The 12,405-nt window shown below is 41.8% G+C and overlaps 1 protein-coding gene across 2 annotated transcripts in view; it reads right to left on the bottom strand.

Annotated features, from left to right (window-relative positions):
• PRKCQ (protein kinase C theta) overlaps positions 1–12,196 on the bottom strand; it is a 45,063-nt gene extending 32,867 nt beyond the window's left edge. Inside the window, exons 1-7 of one of the 2 annotated variants that reach the window (XM_074144546.1) lie at positions 11,802–12,196; positions 5,692–5,891; positions 3,816–3,876; positions 1,925–2,087; positions 1,419–1,450; positions 1,240–1,325; positions 63–192 (exon numbers count right to left, since the gene is read on the bottom strand). In XM_074144546.1, the coding sequence (XP_074000647.1) occupies positions 63–192; positions 1,240–1,325; positions 1,419–1,450; positions 1,925–2,087; positions 3,816–3,876; positions 5,692–5,891; positions 11,802–11,919 (790 nt within the window). In that variant the 5' untranslated portion in view covers positions 11,920–12,196. The remainder of the gene's footprint in view (positions 1–62; positions 193–1,239; positions 1,326–1,418; positions 1,451–1,924; positions 2,088–3,815; positions 3,877–5,691; positions 5,892–11,801) is intronic. The other variant, XM_074144547.1, reaches the window with a different exon arrangement.
• Positions 12,197–12,405: the final 209 nt, after the last annotated feature.

Genomic DNA, 12,405 nt, shown 5'->3' with positions numbered 1-12,405 from the left:
CTCCTACAAAGACAACATCTCACTCCCATGCTCAGCTCATGCCACATACATCAGGGACTCACCGTCACACTTCAGTCCTTGCCGTGCAAGGCCCCAGAGAAGCGTGCCACAGTGATCACAGAAAGTCGGGCTCTTGTAGTTGTAGACTTTGAAGCGGTGAGGCATGTCGATCTTGAAGCGCTCTTTATGGAACTGCAAGAGAAAAGCCGTATTGACAATACACTCCTCTCCACCTCAGCTCTGCATGGAAAACCAACAGCCCCCAGGATCGTAGATGGGATGTCTCCTGACCTTTTATCTTTGGGTATGACCATCAAGAAAAAAATACCTATAACTATCATTCAGATACACAAAGCCAAATATTGATACATAATAGCTGTGCAATTCGGTGGGAACTGGGCATTTTAATCCCTGGGTTTGATTTATCTGACCTGATAGCTGCTTGCATCTCAGCTGTACATCCAGACTGCCTGAATGCTCAATGGAAAATCATTACTTGTGCCATCCTGAAATAGATGTCAACATTTGTTGTCATGAATCACTCTTTGGAAAAACCTGTTTTTCTTCTTTTAGTATATAGGGAGTCAAAGGTGATGACAAAGTTGGATACCTCTGCCCTGCAAATGTCAGAAGACAGGTGAGATGAATCTCATCTCTAAACACTGTAAAAGAAGAATAGGAGCGAGGGTGGAACTGGAAGCAAAAAGTACCTGTGGGACACAATTAAGAAAAAGGGAATAGTCCTATAAAGGACTAAGTTCCATTTCTGCCCACCAAAAATAAAGTTTATAATAAACTCGTACAAGAAAAGTAAAATAAGCAATAGCGGAGCTGCTAGATCTTCCACTGACTGTTTGGAAATCTCAGATAACAGAGAGTGCGATGTTAAGGTACTGCTTTGAAAACTCAGTGTGATGTCCTGCCTAACATGCGTTAGTGAAGAATTTCCTCCAGTAAATCTCCACCTCATGTCTATGACTTCCTTCTGAGCTATACTTCATACATTAGACAAATGTCAGTTCTGATTCAGCAACTGATTATTCAGTGGCTGCATTTGAGTAAATCACAAGTAGGAGGTAATGAAACCACCAGGAACATAAAAAACAAAGGGCACAGATAGATCACACAGCTTTTAGTTCAGTAGCACCTTTCGCTTCATCAGAAGTTGTTTTATAGCGATGTAGGAGAGATCTGAATGACAATCAAGTTTTTTGAAAGCAGCCAAAAAATAATACATACCATTGTTTCTCTGCTATTGACTGCTGATCCTGTACACTTGGCTATTACTTTATCAATGCACTTCTTATGAATGGCAGCATTACATTCTGAAAGAACAAGTGTGTCATGGTGTTAATAAAAAAATGCCTTAAGAAAAGATCACGTAAAAAATGACAGAAACAAAAAAGAAAGTTTCTTACGTCTGCATTGATAGCCTTGTTTATTCAGACCCCTGAAATAAACAGAGAAATGGTTAATTCTGAATTTTCTGAAAGCCTCCACAGAAGAAAGGGGAGCAACTTTATGAAAGAAATAGAATAACCTTTACTTTTTATCAGTCTTTATAGAGCTTCTCTAATCTAAATATCTTCATTCAATCTAACTGTGGAGCAATTCTTTGTGGTTTTCACAGCCTTTTCAGCACATATTCACATTCTGAATTTCACAATAGCCACACAGCAAACTGGGCTGATGAGAAATGTCTGTGTGTTTGGCCAAACCCAAAAATATTTATAAAAAAATAAGCTAAAAAATAAAGGGAGTTTTCACAGTTGGAATTACAAGCAATGCAATAATTCTACATGTAAGATGCCAAAGGTCCAGTCCTGCTGCCTTTGCCAGCAGCAGGAGCATAGACATTCACTGAAGAAGCAGAACTGGTCCCTAGAGTTAAAAGGGGAAAATGCGTAGTTCTGTTTTCATTTACCATACAAACTCATGGCAGACGGAGCAGAACGTGGGTTGTGGAAAGAAGGTGGCTGTGAACTCATGACACTTGACATTATGGATTTTGGCCTGTTTGATGGCTCCCCTGCGCTGGTGCAAGGAAAAAAAGCCTTCAGTCTCACAGTCAGCCAGGTCCTTTGCATCTGGTGGAAAGGAAACAGAAAATTTATTAGGGTACCCTGTCCTGATCTGGCACCTTGAGAAAACACAGCTGCCAAAATACTAAGTGACTGAATCTGAAGGCTCACACACGGAAATGAATATTTTTAATAAATACTGTTTTCTGAAATACACATAAGGCTTGTTTGGATGGGCTATTTATCTATCATTCCTACAGGGACAGTAAAATTTCTTTAAACTTGGGACTCTGAGCTCCCTTGAATATTCATAATGCTGCTTTTGAAATGTAGACCAGAAATTTCCCAAGAAAAGATAACTTACAGTTAAACATAAAATTCTAAATTAGTATGGCATTGAAGAACCATGACCTAAAAAGATGTAATTATGTAAAAATTAATAATAATGTATATATGCACACACACACACGTGTACGTGTACATATATATATGGGTATTTAATTGAATCCTTTATGTGTGCATGTACGTGTGTACGTGTGTGAGCATGCCTGTATGTATGTTCCTCAGATTTTCTTTTTCTTGTTATTTTTCCATGCCAACAATCGCTTTGCTGTTTGCTGTGTCCATGCCATTATTCACAGTTCACACTTGAAACTTTTTAGAACAGCAAACAAACCAATCCTGACTACACATACACACACACGTGTGCACTTATATATGTGCTTGTGTCTACACACCTAGATATGCACACAAAGTCTCACTCTCAGTCTGTGTTTAGTTTTACTCATGCATTACACAGCCAGTTATACAGTTATTCTGTGGAAACTGCCCCCCTGTGTGATCTGATGCTGATCTTGCTGTTTATAATACAAATACAACTTGCATTTTCTGTACTTTGGCCTCTCTGATATCTTATACGAGGTGGCAAGAGAAGCCTATTCTATATTAAAGGTAGGAATGGATGAAGAAAATATCAATACAGACATGCTATTAGCTGCTCTCAGGACTTCTGTGTTTCTATAAATGGAAGGTCCTTCTAGATCTCTACACCTTACAGCTTTACCCCATGCCCGTGACAAGGCAGCAAGAACTTGGGCATCAAAGACAGGAGATTAAGATTGAGCATTTGGATGGCAACCCATTTTCTTCAACAAAGCAAAATGCATTTCACATGGACATTGAATTCTGTGGGTGGGATTTGGTTCCCAGTGAAGACACATAAATGACAGTGTGTCCCTTGTCCAGGGTGACTAAACCACTGCCATGTCCCTGGAGGTCAAGCTGGACCAGGCAACGGAGCCCAGTGAATGACTCAGCTCACCTTGCAGCAGAAATTTGCGTTTCATCAGATGAATCACTCTCTAGGTTTTTTTCCTGTTTTTGCCTAGATTGCTCTTGATCTTAAAAGCCCAACTAACACGTCTACTTAGGTGTTATCAACTGTAAATTATATCCCAGCCTTTACATCTGCCCTATAACGCACAGCATGGCACATGTTGTATGCATACATACAAGTGGAATGATTTCAGAGGGAGCTGGCTCCTTATGTATCTATTCCATCTTAGCATAATGAGAAAATCTACCAAAATCTGCCTTGCAAACCACAGAGGCACAGCCAGTCTTCATCCCCACCATACAAAACAAATTGCTTTTCTGCAGCGTTCATTTCCAACCGTTGTGACAGTTCCTATGAATAAATCAGTAATAACACAGGCACTGCTTCCAGTGAAGACACCATGTCTGCCCTACATAACCAGAAATCACATTTATCAATTAACAAACAAAATCACTTGCCACTTATTTCCAGGAAGTATCTTGCATTCATCAGCATTCGGCCTTGAGGTTTCAGTTCTAGCTGATTAAGATAAGTGAAAAACAAGAAAAAAAAGACCAATGCAATCATTAAACAGTCATTCAAAGAAGCAACAACCATTTCAGATGACTCAAGCTATCTCCTTCCCCCAGTGGGAATTGATGAATGCCAATGAACACTAATTTTTTGGGTTGCTCCTACCCATGTGGGACAAGGCAGGGTTGGAGCAACTACAGAGAGAGGAGGCTAGATCACCTCTTAGCAGACTCTTGGAGTAGCATGATAAAAGAGGTAAATGTGAGTAACCACAGAAGCTGTACACAGGACACAGGTTTTTAGACCCCAGGTCTAAAAAGCACTATCTATAGAGACAACTTGTCATTCCCAGTGGATCTTGCAAGAAAGTGGGACTACCTTGAAAAAAACCCAGCCAACTTGATAGGTACTTACAAGATGCTGAAATCTTTTAGAAGCTTTGTTCTGCAAGTCTCACTTCCGTTACAGTCAATGTGAGTGATACTACAAGTTTACTCAGGTATTTTTTGGGCCTTCCCACTGGCCCTGGAAATTCCCACCTATCTGAATCCCTATCCACAGGTGCCTTTGTAAATCTGGATCCACTTGCCTAGAAATAAGGAGACCTACATTCAAGGATTTCTTCAGCCTTAGAACCACAACTGTGCCTTCCCTCACCCACCTCCAGCACAGCCTGACCAAGGTTACCTTCACCTTCCAGGTGAAGCATTTCCCATGCACACAAAAGCAAGAAAAATGTTATTCTCTCCCCTCATGACCCTTGCAGGATGGGATATCTGGGACCACACTTGGGTCATGACTTGTATCGGGCAGTAAGTGGAGAGAAGATCTCAGGAGATGCTACCAGGCTGGGACACAACAGGAATGGGATCTCCCAACTCCATTTGACCTTGGGTCTGTTATTCTTGCTGGAAACAAGCAGCACCCCAGCCTATGTGTCCCCTCTTCTCCTCACCAGGCTGCTGCCTCCCACGGCTTTGAAGCGTGGGGTTGGAGTGATGCTGAGAAGAGCCTTTTGGTTTTCAATTCCATCCCTAAGTATCTCCATTCCTTCCCAGTTGTGTGTTAAACATGCAAATCTCTACCAAATCCTGTTCTTGGGACTCTTAAGTGACCAAGGCCTCTTTGATTTTTCTACCCTCTGCTTAACCCAAGCAGCTTAGCCTGAGAACTGGCATGAGAAATAAAACAAAAAAGAAATTCCAGGAGATCAGTTTCTTTCCAAATGTCTTTCCATTTTATTGTTATTCATGACATGGCTACAGAATACTACGTGTTAAAGACTATTATCAAGAAATTTCTTGCTTGGACTACCAGGGAACAAAACCTTACATTTAGCATCCTTATGAAGGCTGTTCCTTCAAAATTACTCCACTATAATTCCAGTGATTTTAAAGGAGTTCCTCTGGCATAATTCTTAAGTCAGGCAGCTGTGCATCAGGTACTTGATATCAGATTAAATTGTTAAAGCTGTTTCCCCAGAGCAGATAAAATAATTCACATTTAGCCACTCATATTACCATTTATTCCCAATGGGTTTCCTAAGTGAAGATTAATACATGGGCACATGAACCAGAATCCTTGCTAACAGAAGGCATATGTTTCAATACAACAGCAGCAGGTAATATAAATGTGTCATACTCTGGTTGGAAGTCTTTCCTTCAAGTCATACCCAAGTAGACTCAAACCATTATTCTTTGGATGGGAGCCCATTCCTGCTGCCCTGCTGGTTCCAGTCACAGCCTGGCATGGACACAAGGCATTCCCTTACCCCACAGCAGCTCCCCATCACGTCCTGCAAGAGGAGGTAACGATGCTCACCCATATCTCTGTCTTCCCATTGCTCTTTTTGCACCTCTCCGCGAGCACCTTGAGTTCCACCGTGGTCTCTGAAACCATTTCGGCACTTTTGTCCTTGACAACAATATGCATGACCCTGCCGTTGTTGATATGGGCATCAAAAGTGCTGTTCCAGGGTGGGTACATGGTGGGCTTCTTCTGCACGTACACTTGGCCATTTTCTGTCAACAAGAAGTGGTTTGGGTTGATTGGACTTGCTTCTCATCTGCACTAAGGCCACCACTCTCCAGTTCCTAAGACAGATCTGTGTTATTTACCCATTTTAAGGTCTCTCTCCTGGCATGGTGTGTAATGGACCATGTTAAGAGTGTCTTAGGAAGCTACTATGTGAAGTGAAACTTAGGATGGGATTTATCTCACTTTAGGCATCTACAACGTGTACGTCCATACCTTAGCTGTCTGAACATTGGCTCCATTCAGAGCCAGTGAAGAGGACATACTCAATATAAATCAATGGAGTTAGGGTGTGTTCATTTGACCAAATACAGACATCTGACTTAGAGAAGATAATTTCCACCCTTGACTCCATTAACTCTATTGAGTAGATCTAAAATGTAGACTCTGACACCATAGATACTCATATCTAATCAGGTGAATCCCATCCCAGATAAGCAGCTACATGTATCAAGTGTCCCAGGGAAACACAAAATGAAACAGGTTTGCTTCAATCCCCCCAAAAACTGGGGGCACTTTGTGATGAAGGTTCAGCTGAAGGACACGTCCAGCCAGTTGCTCCATCTCAGCTAAATCAGGGATGTTTATATATGAACTGTCTTGCAGACCTGCAACCACATCCACAGCAATGCAGAGATTTCAACCTAATAAATTTTTCCTGCACTTCTTCCTCATGCATTAATTCCTCTTCCTCCATAGCAGACACATCTTAAAGTGGTGATGGGTAAAAAATGGGTATCTCTGAGGCCTACCATTAGCTTGCAGAGAGTCATCTCTAGTTAGTTCTCTCTGAAAAGTGTTATATCCAGCTTTATTTTATTTCATACAACCCATTTTATTTCATACAGCCCTGTAAAAGGCTTGGATGCTTACTCAAGGTAAATTCTATTTCACAGTTACCCTCTGCAACTTTTCAAACCATCAAATGCTGAAGCTGGAGGAATAAGAGAATAAAAAGCAGTTGTGTGAGCAGTAGACCTGCGACTCCTGTCTCCTAAAGACCCTGATCTTATTTCCAATAATCCCAGCCTTTCCCTCATCCCACTCAGCTGGAAAAGCCCATGCAGCTGATAGCCTGGAATGTGACACGTGCTGGAGAAAATCTTGCCCTAGATAGGAGGACTAATTCAGGTTTCTGTCCTCTGCTTGGCTTTGATTTACACAAGCAGGAACTCAGGGATTTCTGAGGCTTGTACCACACCTCCAGGATGGATTAAAATTGGTAAACAAGCTTCAAAGTTATTGCAGGCAGGTGAGAAGGAGAAAAAAGGAAACAGTGATTCCTGACTGTGTAATATTCATCTCAGGAAATGAGAGAATGTTTATTGGGGAGAGAAAAAATATCAGGGCTGTGAGATATAACAAAAATCTCCCTTCATCATGATGTACACTGGTTTCCTATGAAAGGAGAAAAAAATGTCAGAGCCACTGATGTAAACTATGCTCACTAGATAAATTTAGGTTGAGAAAGTAGCTTCCTGAGGAGTGACATGCAGGATCCTGCAACCAATTTCAACTTGTTGAAATTTCACTCCACGAGCCAACACCTGGCTCGTGGGAAGTGGTTTTGCACTTGGGTCAATCACATAAAATCTATTCGAGCTCTGGTCCCCTCTGACCATCACTGCTGGTCTGCATCGCAGAACTAAGTCACGGGCAATACGACAAGAGGAAATGGCCTCAAGTTGCAACAGGGGAGGTTCAGATTGGATATTAGGAAAAATTTTTATGCTGAAAGGGTTATTAAGCATTGGAATGGGCTGCCCAGGGAAGTGCTTGAGGCACCATCCCTGGAGGTATTCAAAAGATGAGCTGAGATAGTGCTTAGTGACATGCTTTAGTGATGTTTTTTTATCAGAGTTAGGCTGATGGTTGGACTAGATGATCTTAAAGGTCCCTTCCAACCTAGACAATTCTATGATTCTATTATTCTAACTGAGCAGAGGTCATCCCTGTAAAATCACTTCTCACCCTCACTCTGTATGACAAGGGGTTGTGGAGCTAAATCTTAAGTTCAAATTCAGTTTCCCCAAAGTTCAGAGCACCTCAAACTAAGGCGAATCTGTCTATCAGTTAAGTGGGACTGACTTTTCACATACAGGGATTTAGGCAATCATATACTGAGCTCATTGTTTGCAGGCTTCATTCATTCCCATCAAGCTTGCAAATATATACTCAATGCACTCTTTCAACAAAAGCAGACATAAAAATGAGACATAAACTTCCCAGCATCACGGAAAGCAGAAATCCCAGTAAGGACCATCATTTCTTTGCTACATCTGTGAAACTCCACAGATGTGAAACAGCACTTGCAAAACAAGTGCTTTGGCTTGTGTTTTGCTCCAAAACATACGGCTTAAATAAACAAACTCCGGAATGTGAACGAACTGGCCAATATACGGGATCAGGCAGTCACCCCCAGCGCATCCCCGCTGACGTCTGTGGAATTCCGCCAGGGATTAATCTAACCCTGGGTTCCTGAAAAATAAAATAGCATCTGTCTTTCCCGGGCAGCAGCTCCCACTGTAGCTGGGAGCACTTTTCCTGGTGGCTGGCTGAGTTCAAATGCGGAGCAGGATCTTTCACGAAGCAAATGTCACCAAGACAGGTGGTGAAATGGCACCGGGCCAGGTGAGTTGTGATGGCTGAAGCCATTTTTAAAGGGCAGATTTTTTTATACCTCAGGGGTGCCTATGAACTCTGAAATGTTTTGTCACCAGTAATAAATTGCTATGACACTTCTACCTGTACGAAGGTGTGGTTTGGTTTTTTTTTTTTATTTTTTAAAGATTACATCATAAAACACCAGGGTCCCTTTCACAAAATAAGTAAACAGAAAAAACAACAAGGCTGCCCAAGATCTTTCCTGAGCTTCTGAAATTCTTTAGGGTGGCCCTGCTGTGACACCTCTGTGTCCACGGATGATGTGCATTACTCCCATCCCAGACCCTTGGGGACTTCTGTCCCAATGACTTATTCGTCACGACTGGCCAACAAGGGACAGCCTTTGGCATGAACCCAAAGTCAGAGTCAAACTCTCTTTTTTTGGGAACTAAACACATTTATCACCTACCACAGCCCTGTTTGCAAAAAAACCCCAAACAACCCCCCCTCCCTCTCACACTTCACTTTGCTAATGCTAAATATGGTATATGTCCAATCCATAACAGGACACTGCAAAAGTTGGAGCAGAGTCATCTACCAAACTGGTTCCAGCACAGAGCCTGCAGGAATTTGGGACTGGATCTATCCTGGATTCAGCTCTGGGTTTAGGCATGTCCTGCCCTGCATTCTGCACTCACTGCTATATAATAACCATTTGCCCTGAAGAAATCTTAAAAGCCACATGTCAGGGAGCGGGAGTCAGGACTGTTTCCATCTCTTACCAGTTTTGAAGCTGATTCACTCCTGCTCCTTGGCCATGCCACTTTAACCAAAATTTGCATATCAGAACATCAACATAATTTTATTTTTTTAATCCCATTGCCATTGAGTAGCAAGTGCTTTGTGAAACCAGGGAGCAGGAAAGCAAACCATGATCAAAAAAATCACAAAGCAGGGAAGCAGCTATTTAAAATATACTCAGCTAATGTTTGTCATAGAATCATAGAATGGTTTAAGTTAGAAAGGACCTTAAAGATCATCTAATTCCAACCTCCTTGCACTATACCAGGTTGCTCAAAGCCCCATCCAGCCTGGCCTTGAACACTTCCAGGGATGGGGCATCCACAATTTCTCTGGGCAACCTGTTCCAGTGTCTCACCACCCTCACAGGAAAGAATTTCTTCCTGAGATCTCATCTCAATCTACCCTCTTTCAGTTTGAAGCCATTACCCCTCGTCCTATGTCCCGAGACCTTCATTGCCTTTTTCCTTCTCTGAGTGTGCTTGAGCATGATAGCTCCTCGGGATGGTCATGTTTGAGCATGACCAATGTCAGAGCATTTCTGACATTTAGAGTTGGGCTTATCTCACTGAACATCAGACGTGTAGCTCTGAGAGGACTGTCTAAAGTGCCCTCGGAGTCAGTGGAGAGTCCTGGGCTTCTCTACACTGTGATACATCAGACCTATTATGGATGTCTTCCTCAAGATGAGATGAATTCCACTATGGAAACCCCTGTTTGTTCCTCTGGGCTGTAATGCAAGGTAGCTGACTTGCTCAGATATCAATATCCTTGCAGAATATAGGGGAGATGGAACCCACCATGGTCTCACCTTGGCTTAGTCACCCTAAATTAAGGTTAGCCATCTACACATTTAGACACCCTCTATAAGCAGCAGATTAACAGCTCCCAAGGGTGGTTCAAACTACCCTAAGAAGGGAGCCTGAGATTAATCGGTCTCGGGAGTTTCCTGCTCCTATCACTGACATGACGAGGAGTCCCTCTGTCTGCCCCACCATGCTTTGAGAAATGGCTAGACGAATGCAATTACACCCCAGGGAACAGAAATCTTCCAGCAGAAGTATGTCATTTTTCCTATACTCAATCCCACTATGCAGAAAAGTTCCCTCAAGCACATTTTTTTATTTCGTGTTGGTAGAGGTATTATTATTATTATTATTAACTCTGAGGAGCACAAAAATTATATCCCTTAATTAGTACATTTTTCTTTGTAAGATGCCAGAAAATGCTTTCAGCTCTGTGTAAGACAAATAAATATAGGTCTGTGCTGACCAAATGTATTTTATTCACTTTGGAACTGACAAGAGACTTCAATTCGAGTTATGGCTTTGAAAGGCTTCATTAAAGCAAACAGCCAAGCCCTGTGCAGAGCTGAAATAGGACATATTTGCAGTAAAAAGTGAGATCTTAGGGATATCTTGTCATGTACTATTTTCTTTCCTTTTGAATTTGTCAGTCACCACATCTTCCAGAATCTTTTAAAGTGTAATTTAAGCCAAAACAAAGTTCAATGTGATAAATGCTGACTCTTTCTAAAAAACCAAACAAATAAATAGGCAAACAAAAAGTGAAGTAATTAATTGTTTTAAAATTCTAAAATTTGGGGGTTTTAAACTACTTTAACATCCTCTAGAGGTTAGAGTAACAGAGTTTCTCAAGGTATAAAAAGGGATTTTTGAGTTGAATTGATTTTTAAAAGAATCACAGCAGTCAAGTGAGGAATTTATCAAAGATTTAAGATAAATAACAGCCAATATGAGGAATTCACTAACGCTGAAGGTCTTGATCTTCATGAATCTTGAAAAGCAGAACTGAAGAACTTTTTATCCTCTCACCGGGACATATAAGAAATAAGACATATAAGAAATGTTTTCCCAATGAAGACTCATCAGTGTTGTTCAATCAGAAAAAGTGTGCAACAATCCATATATCCAGACACAGAAAACAGCTAAGCAGTAGGTTTCGCTTTCAAACAATTTACATACTACAGCAATTACACAGAGAAATTAACTTTATCTGCAAAGACTGGGGCTGTTTGAGAGCTATTTTTTTTTAAAAACAGTGGAAGTTGCTGGATCGGTCAGTTCCTCAAAAAAAAATAAAAATGTGATAAACAAAGACAGCCCTCCCAGGATATTTCTAGAACACCCAGATTTTATCTATCTGGAGTCCCACTGACAAAATAACAACTGCTCATACAAAAGTGAAACCGAATACAGCTCAGCTCATCTGCTCTGTCACATGCTGGGACCTGTAATTCAGCTGATAATAACCTCAAACTGAAGACATAGATTTGTCGGGCATTACCTGAAAACCAGGTTGTTGTGCAGACCATACCAAACCCAAACTTGCACTGTGCTGAGACACAAGAAACACTTCACAGACCCTTATAAAGATTTACCGGAGTGCTTCCTACACACCAGAAATGACACAGAAAGGCGCACAGATGTCTTATAAAAGCTCACATGCGTATTGAACACCTCCCCACTTACCTGACTCCACAGCTTCTTTAACCATCACCGCGCAGTAAGGGTTAATCACCTCCCCCTGGGATGGCAGGTAAGGGCCACTGTCATAGTTGGACAAACCAATACGCAGAAAGGGAGACATGACAAGTCCTGTGTCAAACAAAAGACAGGCGATATTTGGGAAGAGTCTAAAAATTCCCTTGGTTTTAACCAGCCTCTTATCTCCGTCGGACAGGGGTACGCCGGCCGTTAGTTATCCATCCAACTGGAGACTCTCTGGCTTCCTCCACTGTCTAGCAAGATGATGGACTGACCCAGCGCCGCTTAACGTGCATAAGGTAGCGTAACTCAACCACGTAGTTGAACTCATCGCAGAGCTGGAAAGACCCGCAACAACAGCTTTGACTACTAGTGACTGGACACCAGCCGTCAGGAACGAGAACAACAATACACAGAAGCCAAATCGGGACTTTCTTGGCTGGGATACCCTCTGCTGTAATTTATGTTGAGTCACGCGTTTCAAGAACCCGAACGCTGTGAGAATAGAAAGGGTTTCGGGAATATAAGGCTGCTGGAAGCCTGCAAGCTGAACATGAAACTGTGAAATAACTGTGCACTATTTATATAC

The sequence above is a fragment of the Numenius arquata genome, chromosome 2 (genome assembly GCF_964106895.1).
Source record: "Numenius arquata chromosome 2, bNumArq3.hap1.1, whole genome shotgun sequence".
Lineage (NCBI taxonomy): Eukaryota > Metazoa > Chordata > Aves > Charadriiformes > Scolopacidae > Numenius > Numenius arquata.
Note: the sequence above shows the minus strand (reverse complement) of the source record. Positions and strands in the feature narration are given on the sequence as shown.